This window comes from Nilaparvata lugens, chromosome 3 (assembly GCF_014356525.2).
Source record: "Nilaparvata lugens isolate BPH chromosome 3, ASM1435652v1, whole genome shotgun sequence".
NCBI classification, from domain to species: domain Eukaryota; kingdom Metazoa; phylum Arthropoda; class Insecta; order Hemiptera; family Delphacidae; genus Nilaparvata; species Nilaparvata lugens.
In genome coordinates, this window is record NC_052506.1 from 3,662,835 (window position 1) to 3,682,913 (window position 20,079).

General features: G+C 35.1%; 1 protein-coding gene across 2 annotated transcripts in view; it reads left to right on the forward strand.

The window, feature by feature from the left end:
- Positions 1–298: 298 nt before the first annotated feature.
- LOC120350174 (transcriptional regulator ATRX-like) overlaps positions 299–20,079 on the forward strand; it is a 44,118-nt gene continuing 24,337 nt past the window's right edge. Inside the window, exons 1-4 of one of the 2 annotated variants that reach the window (XM_039422626.1) lie at positions 299–685; positions 11,734–11,827; positions 17,180–17,301; positions 19,387–19,515. In XM_039422626.1, the coding sequence (XP_039278560.1) occupies positions 11,737–11,827; positions 17,180–17,301; positions 19,387–19,515 (342 nt within the window). In that variant the 5' untranslated portion in view covers positions 299–685; positions 11,734–11,736. Of the gene's footprint in view, positions 686–7,093; positions 7,292–11,733; positions 11,828–17,179; positions 17,302–19,386; positions 19,516–20,079 lie in introns of those variants that run through there. The other variant, XM_039422627.1, reaches the window with a different exon arrangement.

Here is a 20,079-nt window from a genome sequence, read left to right on the forward strand (position 1 = left end):
CCAATAAAATTATCACTGTCATTATTTTTGAAATATTAATCATTTAGAATAATGGTTAGAAGGTTGGAATACCGGCCCCACTTCAAAGTCGCATAACATGGTAGCCAAAAAATGTCTCCGTCGAAATTCGGAAAATCTGACTTTAAAAATAATCATTTTTGAGATTTTGGTTGACAATTCGGGATGATTGAGATGAATTTCTGGAGAAAATTTCGTGTAATATTTTGTTCATTGCAGTTGTCGACACTGCCTCACTCAGCCTTCCTCAACCTGAAACCAGTAAAGGAGGATCCATAAACAATAATGCATAGTAATGCGCAAGCGTAGTTTACATCATCAAATTTTCTAATGTGAAATCAATGTTTTTGTTTTTGTTTTCCGCGTTTATTATTATATATTATACAAATAATATAAGTTTACTGCCATTCAACAGCAGAAACTCATACTATCACCGACTTACACTCCCACCTCAAACATAAACATAAACATAACCGTTTAGGTTACTATTGGGTATTGATCCGTGTCAATTCTTGTTGCAGTTTGTGTTTATTTGTCGTTTTGTCGATATCATTATTTTTTCTTGTTGTAAATGCTTTGACTTGGAAGCATCGCATCTTTTGCCTTTCCTGTTACTTTTTTGTTCCTCTAAATTTAAAGTTACACCATAATACTTTTTAACAACCAGGTAAGTTGCATTTTAAATTTTGTTACTATAAATTTGTCGTATTTTCACTGTAAAGCTCTTTCTTGGCTAACCATTGCAATAATTCATCAGAGAAGTTAATTTCCAAATTCTCACACACTTATTTTCAATATAGTTTTAAGATTTCTACCTTGTAATTGAATAGTTTCTCATAAGTAAAAAGGCTCACTCAAATGTTTGTTTTCTATTCTTGAGTGCTAGGTATGTAATAGTAATTAAATAGGTAGTTTCTCATAAAGGCTTACTCAAATTTTTTGTTTACTATTCTACCGGTGAATTAACTTTTCAATCTTTTTTTGTTGTTGGTCACACATGAAGTTGTTTTTATATGGATAGCATTTCCATTGTATTTTCAAAGATTAATGACTGCTTCTTATATCTTACACTCCATAAGTTAAATAATTGAATTATTAGCATTCAAAGTTTGTGTAGGTATTTCTAACATCATAAGTAACGACCTACATTCCTTGAGTCCACGTGTTGCATTTATTATTTTACTATTTTCCACTTTGTTTTATGTAGATTGCCATATTTATTCTATTCAATAAATTTTACAACATTTGATTCGTGTAGGTACTACTTTTATTAACAATTTATCGGTAGGCCTATGCTTTCAATACCTTTGAGGTCTTCCAGAACAATATTCAATTTCTATTTGTAAGTTAGATTGAATCCTAAAAGTTATCTTGAATCAAGTTGACTTGATTGACTTAACATGTTCGACTTTTACATTCAACTTAAAAATACAATCTAACCTAAAAGTTGGATTTTTTACTGTATCAACAACCAAAATCCAAAATACAAAACCTATTGTAGGTCCCTTAAAAGTATACGGGCATCTGACATGCTGAATTTATTTTGCCGTGTTTCAGAATATAAAATTCAGCCTATCATGGGGTGAGACTACCCCATAAAAAACAATAGGCCTATGGTTAACGAGCGATAAAAAACAGTGCGTCCGAGACGCCCGTATTTTTGGGGCCGTACAGTTGAATTAGTATTCATAAAAAAATTCTGATAGATATTTTGTGCTCTTCCTATTTTAATATAAACATCAATTTAGTTTGTTACAATAGAAAATGAATGGAAACAGTCAGTATAGCCCGAATGTATAAAAACAAATTACCGTAAATCTTTATTATCGAAAAAGCATGGTACAGGTGAACAAGAAGAATAAAAAAGCTATCAAAATAATATAATTATTGTGATGAGCTATTAATGATAAAGTACTATTGTATACTTATTCACTTGATACTTGTAGATATCCCACTAGTAGCGCGACAGCGCCGTGGTCGTCATTGGTTGGCCCTGTGGAAAACACCGTCATCATAGAATTCCTGAATGCTATAGTAAGGCTTTTGTTATAGGTGTCTCTTCTGGAGGTCCTTGAAGGCACCTATGCTTTCGATATTTTTTCATTTCTTCTGAGAGATGGTTGTAAATCCTGCTGCATAAGTATCTGGGCCCCTTTTGCGCCAGTCCAGCTCTCACTGTCAGTATATGGGTGTCATTATGTCGCCTTGTGTTGTATCCATGTATATGTTGGTTCCGTTGGAAATAATCCGGTCTTCTTTCAACCATCAGAGCTGATTCAAAGACAAGGGAGTGTTTGTATTCCAGTCTCAATAAATAAAGGTTTGCAATGTGCCAGGTAGTTTTCATTGCATATAATTCTAACGATTAATAACTAGTTGTTCTGCGAACAGTAGACCTCGCTCATAAATAGCCTACAACTTTCAAACTAATGAGAAGGGTCATTAAGAAAGTGCAGTATACAGAAAAATGGAATATGCAGTAGGTAATGTACACGATAAATCGTCTCACAGATGATAGTGAGACGGAAAATTATTTTAAATTAGATGGGTTTGTTGGTGACAATGACAGGAGGTTGCTAATAATGTTTTTCATGAAAAGTTGATCGATTCATTACAACGAGCGGCACAATCTATATTCAATTCATATAAAACCGGAGGTCTTATCAAAAATCGTTACACATACGTTTCTGCGCCCTGTTTCAAAGAACTTGCATACCAAATTTTATCCAAATCGGACAATAACTGCGACTGAAACTGCGGTACAAACAAACAGACAAAGGCCGATCGAGTCGAAACTAAGACCTCAGCTTCGCTTCGGTCAAAAACAATATAAAAATCTTGAAGTACCCTTTATTTTTAAAAACTTTAAAATAGTTCAACTAGTTTCGTCCATTAGGTCATTGAAATGTAAAATTGAAATAAACAAGTTGATACCATTTATTTATTTTCTACATTTTAACTTGAAAATCACCTAATGGTCGAAACTAGTTGTTGGACTATTTCAAAGTTTTTAAAAATGAAGGGTACTTCAAGATTTTTATATTGTTTTTATTAATTTATTAAAAGTAGCCCATGTAAATGGAGTGTTTTTCATTCTAACGATCCTTTTCTGCAGGAGAAGCACACGTATTTCGCTAGGACTGCTCCCCCAGAATGTTATGCCTTAATTCATTATGCTCTGGAAGCAGCCATAGTACACCTTCATTAGTATTTCAGTGTCGAGTAAGGTTCGCAATCGGCTCACCATTAACAAACTACAGCCAGTCTCTTCGAAATAAGGTCAATGTGAGTCTGCCATTTCAAGTTGCTGCTGATAGTAACTCCTAGATATTTTATATTTTCATCGACCTTTACACTAGATCCCTCTAGTCTGAGAAGAGGAGTTGAATCGTGCTATAGTTTATAGAACTGCAGGGCTCTAGTTTTCATATTGAATGAAAAAGACTGAGAAATTGTCAAAAAACCACTGATTTATTGATAATTAGAAAGACCGGTTTCGGTTATTACACCGAATATATAAACTCGTTTATCAGAGATTTACAATGGTGTAATAACCGAAACCGGTCTTTCTAATTATCAATAAATCAGTGTTTTTGACAATTTCTCAGTCTTTTTCATTCAATATGAATAATTACCACAATATCAATTTCTCAACTACACAAAAAGCTCTAGTTTTCACTTCGTTTAGTATTAGACTATTAGCATGACACCAATCACTCACATTCTTTAATCCTTCCTGAGCTCTGATATGGAGGCTTTTCATATTGTCTTCCTGTATTAGGTGACTGATGTCATCTGCGAACAGCCTCGCTTTTCCCGTTCATAGATATTATCCGCCATGTCATTTATGTAAAGTAAGAACAATACCGGATCCAAAATTGAACCTTGAGGGACTCCGGTGTGTATTGGCGGTGAAACGGATGATTTATAGCATTTAGTCATTCCATCTTGTACTAAGTATCTTACATTTACAGTCTGGGCTCTGTTCTTCAAGTAGGTGGCAATCCATCTCAATGGTTTATTCTTTATTCCTAGGTTTGACAATTTATACAAGAGTATGTTATGAGAGAGAAGGTCAAAGGCTTTCGTCATATCATAAAATATAAGAATAAGAATATTTGTTGACCAATAAGTGCATAATATTATACAATAGGCTTTGTTCTCCAAGCAATTGAGAAATATACATTTGTTCTCCAATTTCATCCAGATTCTCATATATTTTAATTATCAGATCGAAGATGGCGTCGGTTGTGCTCCTGTTTTTTCTAAAGCTGTATTGGTATTCATTGAACAATTCTCTTTTTTCTAGGTAGGGTATAAGTATCCCAAGAAAAGCAATTTCGTATATTTCAGAGAAAACACTTTGGACTGCAATGGATCGATAATTGCCTACTTGGTTTTTCTCAAGCCGTATTGATATTCATTGAACAATTTTTTTTCTAGGTAGGGTGTAAGTATCCTAAAAAGCAATTTTGTATATTTTAGAGAAAACACTTTGTACTGCAATGGGTCGATAATTGCTTGGTCTTTCTCATTTTTCTTATAGACAGGTATTACTTTCGATATTTTTATTGGATCAGGGAACTGGCCTTGGTAAAAAGATTTGTTTATCAAGGTTGATAGGAGTCCGGCTATTGAGTCTACACATACCTGCATCAAACTACAAGGGATATCATCCACACCAAAGCTCGACTTGGCACTTATTTGATTGATGGTATCCTTGATCTCTTTCGTGGTAGTTGGCCAGAGCTGGAAGTCACTATCTGATATTTCATGGGCTGTATCAATGTTGGACTCAATTGTGGTGCCAGTTAACTTCCGAATTTCGGATATGAAGTAGTTATTGAAAATATTTGTCAGCAAACCAGGATCGGTTATAACCTTCTTATCTTGTTTCAAGCATATATTGAGGTGCGTACTGATATACGCGCCGCGAACATAGCAATTCACTTTTAATCAGCTGATGCCAAGCTTTTTATATCTGTATCTTACCGTTTCTGTAAAAATACAGATATAGTCAGCTGTTTGAAATTGAATTGCTCATGTTCGCGGCGCGTATATCAGTACGCACTTTACAGTGGTTTGTTATATTATCATCATTTGTTAAGGCTGTGCAATGGCTAAAAATAAACTTTCTACTCGTGATATTTTTCAAAGTTTTTCGATTTGTATATCATCAAGCTATCAAAATGAAAAAGTTTTCTCAGGAAAACATTTTTTCCGATCATTACTTTTTGGGATATGAGCGACTGAAGTTTGAATTTTTGGGACAGAACATTTCAAATACGGTACGAAATAAATCCATGAGATGGATTCTTCATGGTATTGTTGATCTAGTAAAACAAAAATTTTCTGAAAATATCAATTTTTGGAAAAGTTATTCAATTTACCAAAAATAACTCAACTAAAAGTTATTTTTAGTAAATTGAATAACTATCTTAAAAATTGATATTTTCAGAAAATTTTTGTGAAAAAGTTATTCATTTTACCATAAATAACTCAACTAAAAGTTATTTTAGTAAAATTAATAACTATCTTAAAAATTGATATTTTCAGAAAATTTTTGTTCTACTAGATCAACAATACCATGAAGAATCCATCCCGTAAATCTCATGGATTTATCTCTCACCGAATTTGAAAAGTTCTGTCCCAAAAATTAAAACTTCAGTCGCTCATATCTAAAAAAGTAATGATCAGAAAAAAATGTTTTCCTGAGAAAACTTTTTCATTTTGATAGCTTGATGATATATAAATCGGAAAACTTTGAAAAATATCACCAGTAGAAAGTTTATTTTTAGCCTTTGCAGAGCCTTAAGCTTTTTACAACATTCCATGAAGCCTTACTTACATTTTTTGATTTCTCTATTTGTAGAATATGTTTTTGTAGAATTTTCTTTTTGCTGTTCTACACAGGTAGGAGTATTGTTTCTTAGCTTCTTTGTACTCTATTTCTAGATGTTGTCCTCCGTGTACGGAGTGTACGCCAGTATAATTCTTTTAACTCATCTCTTGCTTCAACAATTTCACTCTTCATTCATCCAGAATTGAGTGACTCCTTCCTTTCTCTGTAAATCATCTTGGGAAAGCAAACTTCAAATATGTGTAGAAAATTGTTGTAGAAGAGCTTAACACTTTCGCTTGCATCGTAGATATGCCAAGAATTCCAATCCTGGTTAGAGACCAAGGATTTAAACAGGTCCTGATACGGTTTGGTAAAACTTCTTTTTTCGGTTCTTCTGTTCAAGATACTAATGCCCGGTTGCAGAGTCGTTACATAAAATCAAACATAGCTATGTGAGACATAGTTTAAAATCACTCACATAAATGGTTGGTCGTTGCACAGTCGTTTGCGGAAGCCCATTTAGCTATATCTCGAATTAGCATCACACATAGGTCACACTGTAGCTCTAATCACTTTTTTCTGTACATTTCCGTACACACTTCTATCCAAGCAATGTCTTGGCATCAGGGAAAGTTTTAATCGACATCACTGTGAACAGACCTAAAAGATCTCACATAAAATATTGATAAACTTGGCGACTCTTGGCTTTAGGCGAGATTTCTCACCATATTTAGTGATTTGGAGCTTATAAACAACTTGAAAAACATAGGGAGAGAAAAATAATTTACTTTTGGTGGTTTTTCGTAAACATCTTTCAAAAAAAAGCTATCACAACCTCTAAAATGTATGTGGTGGGAGTAGACAAAGACCTTAAGAGGTATCTTTATGGGAGTAGATATTGGATTTTACAGCACGACTTCGGGCCCATAACTTAAATGACAGTTTTTAGCGATTGGAGACATAAATAAGCTCTATTTGAAGAGTCTGCAACGAAATCATGTGTCTAATTGGGCGTTTTTAGTTTTATAGGAGCTATAGTTTACTTTGACATCTGTGCAACGAAAAGTGGAGTTATGGCTTCATAAATAAGTTAAATGCCTGATTTTTACTTTATGTGACGATTCTGCAACCGGCCGTAAGAGACTTTAAATTCAATTTAAGTATTATAATATTGTTGTCAGAGAGTGGAGGCAGTACTTTTGTTCTGTGGTGTTGATTAGGTACCGTATATCTGTTATAAAATCATATGTTTTGATGTGTACATTAGTATAATTTTGGACTTGAGTAAAATTTTCAATATTTTTTGCAATTGTGAAGGAAGATTTATGTTGAATTTTTATTTGGAAATTGATCAATCTTATAAATTCAAAATTGTAGTGTAATTTTTGTGGACTTAAAATTGTGTGCGCATTGAGTTATCATTTAAGTTACGTAAGTAACATAACCTTTAGACTGTATATTCCAAATTAAAGCTGCGTTTACACCAAAGTTATTAACAAAATGTTAATAACTTAATCCTTACAGATTCTATTAGATTGAAAGGAATTTGACAAACACATATCTTAATCATGTGTATGATAAGTTTTGTTCAATCTAATAGAATCTATAAGGGTTAAGTTATCAACATTTTGTTAATAACTTTGGTAAAAACACAGCTTAAGGTTTGAAGCAGTTTTGGGCAAATGCCTATTGTTTTTGCATACAACCTGAGTTGTATTTGCATATGAATAAATGGAAAATAGTCAAGTTGGCTGAGACGGTATGTTCTGTGGTCCACTCCAGTTTGCTGCTCGGTCACATGCAGGTTATAAGATCCAATTAATCCATAGTGAAAATCTTTTCCAGAGCTATCTACAAGGTTGTCAATATTAAGGTTATAAGATCCAATGAAGCCATAGAGAATATCTTTTCAAGAGCTATCTATAAGGTTGTCAATATTGAGACAATAAGATCCAATGAAGCCATAGAGAATATCTTTTCCAGAGCTATCTACAAGGTTGTCAATATTGAGGTTATAAGATCCAATGAAGCCATAGAGAATATCTTTTCCAAAGCTATCTACAAGGTTGTCAATATTGAAGTTATAAGATCCAATTAAGCCATAGAGAATATCTTTTCCAGAGTTATCTACAAGGTTGTCAATATTGAGGTTATAAGATCCAATGAAGCCATAGAGAATATCTTTTCAGAGCTATCTACAAGGTTGTCAATATTGAGGTTATAAGATCCAATTAAGCCATAGAGAATATCTTTTCCAGAGCTATCTACAAGGTTGTCAATATTGAGGTTATAAGATCCAATGAAGCCATAGAGAATATCTTTTCCAGAGCTATTTAAAATGTTGTCAATATTGTGGTTATAAGATCCAATGAAGCCATAAAGAATATTTTTCCAGAGCTATCTACAAGGTTGTCATATTGAGGTTATAAGATCCAATTACGCCATAGAGAATATCTTTTCCAGAGCTATCTACAAGGTTGTCAATATTGAGGTTATAAGATCCAATGAAGCCATAGAGAATATATTTTTCAGAGCTATCTACAAGGTTGTCAATATTGAGGTTATAAGATCCAATTACGCCATAGAGAATATCTTTTCCAGAGCTATCTACAAGGTTGTCAATATTGAGGTTATAAGATCCAATTAAGCCATAGAGAATATCTTTTCCAGAGCTATCTACAAGGTTGTCAACATAATATTGAGGTCGCCACATAAGACAATTTGGTGAACAAAGTATGAGCTTTGACCATGCATAAAGTATTTTCAAAAATTTCCATGAATTGCAGAAAATTATTTTCATAGGGTGGTCTGTATATATTTATTAATATAAAATTTTGCTTACCGTTTTTTACAATTACACCACAACATTCAAATATTTCTTCGACACATACTTCTTTCAATTTGGCTACTTGAATTAATTTACTAGTGCCATGGATTGAGTGTAAAATAGTAACTCCACTCCCGGTTTTGTTTTATCTATGAATATTAGAAGCAATAGTATAGTTCTCAATAGATAGATAAATAGATTAAATAACATCCACTGCCCACCTAAAACAGGGGGATCAGGAACTTGTCAAAAACTCTAAATGGTCGAAGAAAAAAGACAGCCCACAGTAACAATGACATGGAATTATCCTCCTTCTTCTCCTTCTCCATCCCTTTCTGCTTCTCTTGTATCCTCTCCTCTCCTTTTTTCGTTTGACTTTACAGAAGGATCAATATTCAGATAAAAAGAGTCCGTGTTCACCATTTCGACTTCCCAAAAGAAACAATAATTAGTCCACCTATATCATCGGCTTACAACCGTGCAAAAATATTCTGGAATCATTCATTTTTCGCCGTTTTCTGTGGGATGGAACCACGGCTAGTGGAGGTCTTAGCACCAGTTATTCGCCGCATTTGTTTTGGCATTGATACACGGTCTTTGGGCGCACGGAACGGGGCTGAAAATATGAATTGCAAATTGAGTCGATGTCCGGTTGAAACCTAAATTCGCTCAGAACCCGTTCGTTGTTTCAGACTTCTCCGGTTCTGAATAATTTTTTCCGTGAACTCTTTTACACTCGGAGAGATAAATGTGGAGTAATATTGAATGTACTCTTCCTTTGAGTAGAAAGCACTCTTGGAGATATCTATCTTTAATTGAGATCTAAAGTCGCGTTCATTCATACTCTTCATGATATCAGGTAAAATATTATATAATTGGATACCAGAGCTTCTGACGCCTCTCTTATAGAAAGTGGAGCGATGCATCTCATCTCTCAACAAGTGTTTATTCCTGGTATTATGAAAATGAAGATCATCACCACGAGTAAAATAACATTGATTTCTCTTAACAAAACAAAGGGCCTCCAAAATGTAGACACTGGGTAAAGGAAGAATTTTAAGACTTTTGAAATGGGGTCTACAGCTATTCCTTTGTGACTCCCCAACCATTACCCTAATAGCCCATTTTTGAATCCTGAAAACCTCAACAGAGTCACATGAACTACCCCAGAAAACTATTACATAAGACAGTAATGAGTGGAAAAGACCAAAATAGATCTCTCTAAGGGATTCCAAATTGAGAGATTGTTTTAATGACCTTAACGTTTTAATTTTTAGAGACTTGTATTTCAACTCATTGAGCCAAGTCTCAGCTAAACAAACAATGGCACATCCATTGTCATACAAAACAGACTCCAGCAATTCAATTTTACCCGTCAATGGTCTTATATTCATAGACATGATCCTAGTATTTTCACTATTGTTGATGTATTGTGTTTTATTTTTAGTGTTATTGCTTTTATCTATTTTATGGTCATTTCTGATTAGCGCAGGAAGTGATGATTGCTATGAGATGCACTCAGTAGGGGCTCCAAGATTCTTCTCCCTTTCAGTTTGTATTATACTACAAATGCCGGCCTTCAATATGTTAGCTCCCTCTTTAAGATAGACACACACAGATCGTCATCGGACGGACGGCACGCATCGGATTATTAGATTTGATACATTGTTTTCAATTGGAGTGCGCATACCTATCCGCATCCGCATAGGTATGCGCACTCCAATTGAAAACAATGCATCAAATCTAATCATCCGATGCGTGCCGTCCGTCCGATGACGATCTGTGTGCGCCTACCTTTATTGAGATGCACACCATCCCAGTCAAGGTGTTGCCTTTACAGTTCATAAGTCTAGTCCAAGAAGTTAATTTTCAGCTGATCCGCCATGAAATGAAGCGCCATGTTTGTTTCCTCAATAAACCTCATGTTGCAATCTTCTCTGACTGATATAGTGCCGACATACCACTCGGTGCCCGGAAATTTCCTCTGGTTTGCTTCGATGGTGAGCCACAATGGTCTCATGACATGGTTAGGTGTTCGCGCAGCTCTCATACTAGTTGACCGAGTGAAGTGAGGTCTAAGATTCAAGTTGACGGTTTGGCATTTCTCTTAATGTTTGAATGTTTATATGTTACGCATTTACAGCGAAACGCGGTAATAGATTTTCATGAAATTTGACAGGTATGTTCCTTTTTTAATTGTGCGTCGACGTATATACAAGGTTATTGAAAATTTTGCAGTTCAAGGATAATATAAAAGGAAAAAGGAGCCTCCTTCATACGCCAATATTAGAGTAAAAATCAGACTATATAATTATTCATCATAAATCAGCTGACAAGTGATTTGTGGAGAATCCAGTCTATTACTGTTTCTCCATAAGGTCTATAGTTTCAATTAGGTACTTGTGGATGAGAATACTGCGTGAGGTCTACTACTAGTAGTTCTGTGAACAGTAGACCTCACGCAGTATTCTCATCCACAAGTACCTGTTTGAAACTATAGACCTTATGGAAAAACAGCAATAGACTGGCTTCTCCACACATCTGTGTAATCACTTGTCAGCTGATTTACGATGAATAATTCTATAGTCTGATTTTTACTCTTATATTTGCGTATGAAGGAGGCTCCTTTTACCTTTTATATTATCCTTGAAATGCAAAATTTCCAAAAACCTTGTATATACGTCGACGCGCAATTAAAAAAGGAACATACCTGTCAAATTTCATGAAAATCTATTACCGCGTTTTGCCGTAAATGCGCAACATATAAACATTAAGAGAAATGCCAGACCGTCGACTTGAATCTTAGACATCACTTCGCTCAGTCAATTATTTGTACTGATATTCATAATTACCTTGTCTGGTAGGATAGTCTGTGTTTTGAGTTATATACTCATGTCCTGTGTTCTACCGCCAGGGATTATCTCGACTGTATTTTTAATATAATTATTGTGATAAGCTATTAATAATAAATTAGCCTACTATTGTATAGTGAAGAGAACATATCTTTCTATTCTAATACAACAATTTTTTTTGTTTTTTTTTTCAGAAAATGGTGAACGAAAAAGTGGTTAGAAACCCCTCGCAAAACTGCGTCGTCGAGGTGTCGCGTGATGAAGAGAAATTCCGTAAAAAGTTCCCAAGTAAGTAAATCTAAAGCTGCGTACACATATACGCTCTTCCAACCCGCACCGAGCACGCTCCTCCCTCGTACCGCCCTCGTTCCTCCATCGAACTACAGTCGCGCCGCCCACGCACCCATCATGAACGTTACGGAAGATGTTAGATCTTCTCGCGTTCCCCGGTCGAACCATTGTTGCTCCCCGGTCGATCATCAATCGCTCTGCTGGAGTGACGTTCGGTTGCGGAGCAGAGCGACAGTCTGTACGCACCTTAAGTTGAGTTTCAACGCCAGTTTGGCATTGTCAACCAATTGTAGACAACTATAGTGAGGTCCACGTTATGATGGCAGTATCTAATTAACATAGTTGTTAGATCTTGCCTCTGCTTGCCTCGAGGGGAAAAGACGTGACAAAACGAGGTTCCTGGATAGGAGTCACCATGTGAAAGACACGATTTGACTCAATGTACTTCGACAAAAAAACTTGAACACTGTTCAGTGTTCAAGTTGCACGTCTCCTATCGTGTGAAAGAGGCCTAAGAGTAGACTAAAGCTTAAATATATAGGTTAGGTGTTTTGGTTTAGCCTAGGTACTTACTTATAAGTTTGGTGTTGAGGTTTTCTGAAGTATATAATTGTTTTCAATTTACGTTAAATAGTAAGATATTGAATGAACTCCTCAACACAGTAAAAAGATTTAGATGCTGTGACCACTAATCATGTTGTAAACTTCCTACATTTTAACTAAACGGTGATGATGTTTACAAGAATCTAAAAGGGGTAAGTGAACATGTAAAGTAAAGCAAATAATTATGTATTTTATGTGCTACATTCACTGTAAACATAATTGTATTTGAATTACTGTATTAATAATTTCACTAATGTAGTTATTATAGATAAATTTGATAAATATTATTTTTATTTACAATAACATAACCTAAAAATGTAGTACAGAACTTATAGAGGCGAGCTAGGCCTTGGGATTTTTAGGAAATCTAAAAAATTGTATGTAGCCTGCCTTTTCACTGTAATGTTTCCAGTCAGGAACAAAGAAAATGTTCGTTTGCTTCAAACCATTTTTATTTGTGATCGAAATCAGACTGTATACATTTTCAAATAAACATTTCTAATGTGAAACAGCAGACTGTAAAACTTCCAGCATAATTATGCTGTGAAAGTAAACTTATATTGAAAACAAAATAATAATTAAAAATTTCAGGTAAGAATTCATGTGGCACTTTTACTTTCTCTTCAACTAGGCTTACCATAGCAGCCTACATACATAGTACTATGCACTACTTCATGAGACTTTCTGCTTTGGCTGTCCCAAAAAAATTTATTCGATCTGAATAAATACTGCAAATTGATGATTTGAGTGTTTATAACTTGAAAAAAATATTCTCAACTCTTAGAAATCTATTATTTCATTGATATACTCGTAAATGTAAGGTGATGTTTTAGACCCATAAGAATAACATGCTCTCTCTCCATAGCAACGGTTTGTTTAGAGACTAAAATGGCGTCGTAGCAACGGCTTACGTCACACTTACATCGCCCATTATTATGTGGGGTCTTTATGGCCGTAAATTTGAAATATTCCAATCTGTTCATAACAAAATCATGCATTATGCGTTTTAAAAACAATTTTCTGGTTCAGATAATATGTAAATTCAGGTTTTCGATTTTTTAATTATGAAATTTCAATAATAAATGGTTCAATAATTCATTTTTATTATTAAAAATTGTTCTTATTCCTGTAACTTGTTATGATTCATAAGGCATTGGGACAAAAGGCAAACCTCAAAAAGAATGTGAAGTTCCCAATCTAAAAATCAACAATTCAGTTCCTAGTTGGAATCTAAATATTATTATTCTGTGGGAAGAATTTATTTTACAATTCAAAGCCAAGCAATATCCCTTGAACAATATAACAAAATAACACATCATGTTGTTCAATCTATAATGATAACAGCTGATAAATTTGAAAATTGGTGAACTAGAACCCCATAAAATGGCGATTTTGCAATGCATCACGGGATTGTGTCATGACCTGTATTTACAGACCTTGGTTGATATCAGTGTGCCTCCTGATGTTGTGCTGATGCAATATTGACATCTCAACTGAATCCTGTGGAGCTCCCCTCCCAGCTGCAGCAATGACCTGTACATGTATTGGCTGAAGACAGTCAGTCAGCCCTTGCAGTCTACAAAGACTCAACTCACACTTACGCGACTCAGGTCGAGAAGAGACTCGACTCTAGTGGAGAGCATGTGTTTTCAAATGGTGACAGTCGCGGAGACTAGAATCGACTGGTCTGAGTGTCACCATTTGGTCGAGAAGAGACTCGACTCTAGTCGATAGCATGTGTTTTCAAATGGTGACAGTCGCGGAGACTAGAATCGATTGGTGACACATCTTGGTGACACAAATTGAGCCTTTGTAGACTGCAGCAATGACCTGTACATGTATCGGCTGAAGACAGTCAGTCAGCCCTTGCAAACTACAAAGACTCAACTCACACTTACGCGACTCAGGTCGAGAGGAGACTCGACTCTAGTCGAGAGCATGTGTTTTCAAATGGTGACAGTCGCGGAGACTAGAATCGACTGGTCTGAGTGTCACCATTTGGTCGAGAAGAGACTCGACTCTAGTGGAGAGCATGTGTTTTCAAATGGTGACAGCCGCGGAGACTAGAATCGACTGGTCTGAGTGTCACCATTTGGTCGAGAAGAGACTCGACTCTAGTCGAGAGCATGTGTTTTCAAATGGTGACAATCGCGGAGACTAGAATCGACTGGTCTGAGTGTCACCATTTGGAAACACATGCTCTCGACTAGAGTTGAGTCTCTTCTCGACCTGAGTCGCGTAAGTGTGAGTTGAGCCTTAAGATAGGGGAGGTGCACCACCGATGATGCGAAGAACTTTTTTTCTGCAGCAGGAGAATCCTTTCACATGTTCCTACTTGGCCCCAGATCAGAATACCGTAGTTGATTGATTGATTGAGTACTTTATTTATGTAGATTACAATATATACTGGCTTATACACTTATATACAATAGCTTACAATACAGCAAAATTATAGATGAATTTACATGATATAGACTAAGAAAATAATTATTGAACTGTATATGATATGAAAAAGCAATTTGTAATATAATAACTATAGATAATTATATTGTTATGCATCTACATAAATTGGCGGAGCTTTGGACATACCAATGTCCATTCTTCGGAAAGAATATTAAAAATATCCTTCTCACTAACTCTCTACCAAAACATTAATTTCATTAATTAAACTTAGGGTTTATTTATAAATGGAAATATTGTAAAAGTTTTAATTAATATGAATATTTAAGAGAAAAAAAACAGAAAATTAATAAAGTTAAATAATTATATAGGTTGATAAGATCAAATCATTGATTATTAAAATGGAGTAGGCTGAAAGTAGATCAGGGTAATCAACTTTCAGTAATTAACGGCAGTATGCAGTGGATAATTAAAATAACTTAAAATTGATGTGAGTATGGAAGAGGCCGTGATAGGCTGTTAGTAGGTACCTGGTGGGCACTTTCCTCTTCAGCTTCCGCATCAGATACGTTACCTTTCACTGCAAACCATGCTCACATGCTGCTCCCGTGACACAGAAGAGTAACACAAATTATCCAAAGAGCTTGAGCTCTCGTCCTCCAAAGTAAGGTGGTTCAAGCCTCAGTGTTCACAGTAGGAGATTCTGTTGAGGTTCAAGCGCTATGATCAGTTGATTTATTCAAGCATAACCAACTGATTGCAACTCTCACCAGCGGGCAAGGCTTAATTCCTTTTGCTGGTGATGCCAAATTATCATTGAAAAGTATCTAATTATGATTTTGGTATTATTTATGCTTAATTTTTATTTTATTATTTTATAAATAAATAAATAAATTTTTATTGTCATTAAGCAACATTGGCAATAGACAAGTCAAAACTATACTAACATTATGCAAGTCAGAAGGTTATAAGTTAATGTAATTGAAAGTATATACGATATACATATATAAACACATAAACATAACTACATCTAAAGTAAGCCCAGAAGAATTCAAATATTCATCACTATACAAACAGTACAAACAAGGCCCTGTCAAAATGTTAAAACAAGAAAGAAAACCTTCAAGCAATCAAGGAATCAAACATCAATAATCATATCGGAATCCAAGAACTCTTCTATAGAATACATTGGTGTTTTCACTAACCAGTTGAAAAGTTTCATTTTAAATCTATCATTTATTAAGCTTAGAGGTAACTTATTGTACAGTTTCAGACCAATAATAGTGTAGCTATTCATTGACTTTGAAAGCCTTTGGAATGGTATATTCAGTCTATTCTTATTTCTTGTTGCATAAGAATGTATGGTATGTCTTGGAATTTTCTCTACCTTTGTTTTTACATGTATTAGAACAGTATATATATATAAAGATTTATGATTGTCAAGATTCTCAACTTAATAAACAAAGGTCTACAATGCTCAGTACTATTACGCGCATCTGCTAATATCCTGATGGCTTTTTTCTGAAGTAAAAGTATATTGCTAACATGGCTACAATTAACCCAAAACAACACGCCATATAAAAGAATACTTTGAAAAATGCAAAATAGGCTGACCTTACATAGCTATCAGGTACATAATTTTTTAATTGCTTCAACAAATAAATAACCCTAGACAATTTACTATTTACATACTCAATATGTGGCTTCCATATTAATTTTTCGTCAATATATATACCTAGAAACTTGACATTATTTACACTATTATCTGTTGGAATCTCTCTTAAGCTAAAAATCATTTGTTGAGTCTTATTATTATTCAATAGGAAACCATTTGCCCTGAACCATATGCTTGCTTGGTTTAAAGTATCGTAAAAGCAAGTTTTTGAAAATCTGAGTCTGAATTGAAGAAAGTGGTATCATCTGCGTAAAGCATTGACTGAGTCACTGACTTTTGATAATAAAATTATGTATTTTTTTCTTTTATTATGTTTTGAATATTACCTAATTATGATTTTGGTATTATTTATGCTTAATTTTAATTTTATTATTTTAACTTATTGTATGGCGAATAAATGATTTGATTTGATTTGATCAAACTTTGGTCACTCCGCGATACCATATTACCATTGTTGGTAATAATACCATTGTTGGTAATAATTATACCATTGTTGAAGCACTAATCTTACTATTTCCCGGTCAATAGTAGACTGTGTCAAAGTATGAATTAAACCAACCGACTTTTGTGCAACCGAATCTTTGATGTTGGCAGTTGTTTTAATTTGATTTATAGTAGAAAAGTAGATAAAGTTTGATAGTAAATCTAATCCAATTGTTTTCTTTCAACAGAATTTGAAGATACCAAAGATAAGCAGCTGAAGTGCACTGTTTGCTCGGTGAACCTGACACCGTTCATATTGGCTGGGAAATCATGTCATTTGCATTCCTTCCTCAAAGTGCTAGTGTGTAAGGTAAGGCAGAGGTACCCTCTAACAATTCAAAATTTATTTACTCCAATTCACAATATTTACAGTATCAAACGGTTCACTGAAAGTGCTACAGTGCTTAAGTCAGCAACAGTCTGATCGACATTGGTTTGCTATACTTGTCTAACGGTAGAAATGGAAACGGTCTACAACATTCCAACTCGGCATTTTCTCCGCAACAATTGCACCAGCCCAAAACAAATGTTGTTGCAGTTTCGTATTTCGCAATTAATTACTCATATTATCTTCTGAAATTCTAACTTTCTTATGAATTCGTAATTCGCGATTGATTTCTCATCTTCACTTATGAAATTCTAACTTTCTTATTGACCGAATGTGGATGTGGCATTATTTCTTAGTCCCAATCCACAAAGAAGTGACAAAAGTTAGCGCCACTTCCGTGCGATACGGTGGTTTGCCGTGCCTTACGATGGTTTGCCGTGCCATACGATGGTTTGCCGTGCCATACGATGGTTTGCCGTGCCATACGATGGTTTGCCGTGCCATACGGTGGTTTGCCGTGCCATACGATGGTTTGCCGTGCCATACGATGGTTTGCCGTGCCACATAGGGTGGTTTTTATTGTTTCTAGAACCACAGTTTATTGAACCTATTAACCTAATAAAGCATTAAACTTATATAACAGTACAATATATTCAATAAGTGTCCTAGAAATCTGACCTTAATAAAATCTCATAATTGTGATGAAATACAGAGTGACACAGAATAAAGGGAACTTTTTAAAGTACTACAGTGCACGATCTAAAGTCAGCAACAGTCTCATCGACATTGGTTTGCTATCCTTGTTTGTCCTTAGACAAAACATATAGCTCTATCCTTTTCCAATCGCGCACCGTTGCCAAATTGTGCCTAGACAATGTAGAAGTGTGATAAACTACCAAAATACCGGGTGACCCAGAATAACGGGAACATTTGAAAACGTCATAAAACATTAGTGGGAAGGGAAAAATGATTTTATTCAAACTAATGTAAAGTTCAAGACTTGCCATTTGAGAATTATTAATGACATCTATCACTTTTTGACAATTACTTCTTCGAGATGGCTTCCTCCTGCACGAATACCCTTATGAAATCTATGTTGAGATTCCTGAACGATTGCTGCAATATTTCAGCTGGCATATTGTTAATTTCATTTTGAATTGTCTGTTATGATTCAACCACAGTTATTGGTCAAGTTGTAAAATGTTTGATTTGAGATCAAACATTTGAGATTTTGAATCGCAGGTGGACAGATCATGGGACCAGGAAACGCAGATGTTGCAGCGATCAATGAGGAATCGTCAACACAGATTTCAAGAGTGTATTCGTTCAGGAGGAAGCCATCTTAAAGAAGTAATTGTAAAAAGGTGATAGATGTTATTAATAATTTTCAAATGGCAAGTCTTAACCTTACATTAGTTTGAATAAAATCATTTTTACCATCCCCACTAATGTTTTATGGCGTTTTTAAAAGTTCCCGTTATTCTGTGTCACTCTTTATAATATAGAAATTATTAGCACTTATAATAGAAATATTTTATTAAGAAGTTATGTTCATTGACTGAAATTATTGAATTTTGTTCTAAATTGAAGGTAGTGCTGGAAACCACTACAATTAAGAACTATTCAATTTGGAATAACGCCAAAGATACGCCCAAAATCTGCGTTTTTTTTCACTTTCTCAGCTTTATCGAGTACAAATGAACAGAAAATGTACAAATTACTACAGAAGATCAGCTGGGGTGTAATAATGTTGTGTTAGAAGGAATTTGCAATAACGTCAAAGATAAGCCCAAAATTAGCGGTTTTTTGCGTTTGGGTGATTGAATCGAGCGAGGAAGTACTTTGACTTTCTGATGGAATAAAGCATGCTCAAATGAAAAATGCAGGCGAGCGAAGCGAGCCCGCTGATCTCATTTTTGGATTATCCAGTCGGGGGTCCAGGGGGCGGAGCCCCCTGGCTAGACAGATATGGCGAGCGAAGCGAGCCTGACGGCTAGTGTCGCCATAGATGTTTTGCAGTTGAGTATTCAATGCACTCAATATAGTAGCAACTTGTGTGATTTTCAGAAATGCCTCGACTTCTACGGTGATGGAGATTTCTCCGTTGATGAGGATGGGGACGAAAAGTACTGTCGCTGGTGCGGCCAGGGTGGAAATCTGTTCCTCTGCGAGAAATGCAACAGCGGATTCTGCAAGGTAATCTGGGCCTAGCCACACGGGGAGGTTTTTCAGTCGGCACGACAGGCTTTCCGATTCAAAATCAAATCATTTATTGTTGAAAAACATTGGAAATGTTACAACAACGTCAAGATATCATGTCCCAAATAAACAATAAAAACTACACTTTGTCATAACTAGTCTATATGACTAATATAAAAAATATTAACACAAAACATATAACACACCAATCAAAATTCAACTGCGAAAAACTCATCCACCGTATACAGACATTTCCCGATTAACAATTCCCTCAAATACGTCCTGTAAGATGCGTTATCCATCACTCTTACGGATTCAGGTAGACAGTTGAATAATTTTATGGACATTTGCTGCCAGCTCTGTTTTGATACTTTGTAACGGCAGTGTCTGACTCAAACTTTGTATTTGTTTAGAATGGTATGACTATGAAAGTCAGAGTTTATTCCAAAATCTTGAATGTTTCTCCTAATAAAAAGTAAATTCGTATGGCTTTTGTTGGTGGGGAGTCCCTTGCGGGAAGGTCCCACCGCCTGAATTTATATCATTTAAGCCGTCAATTGG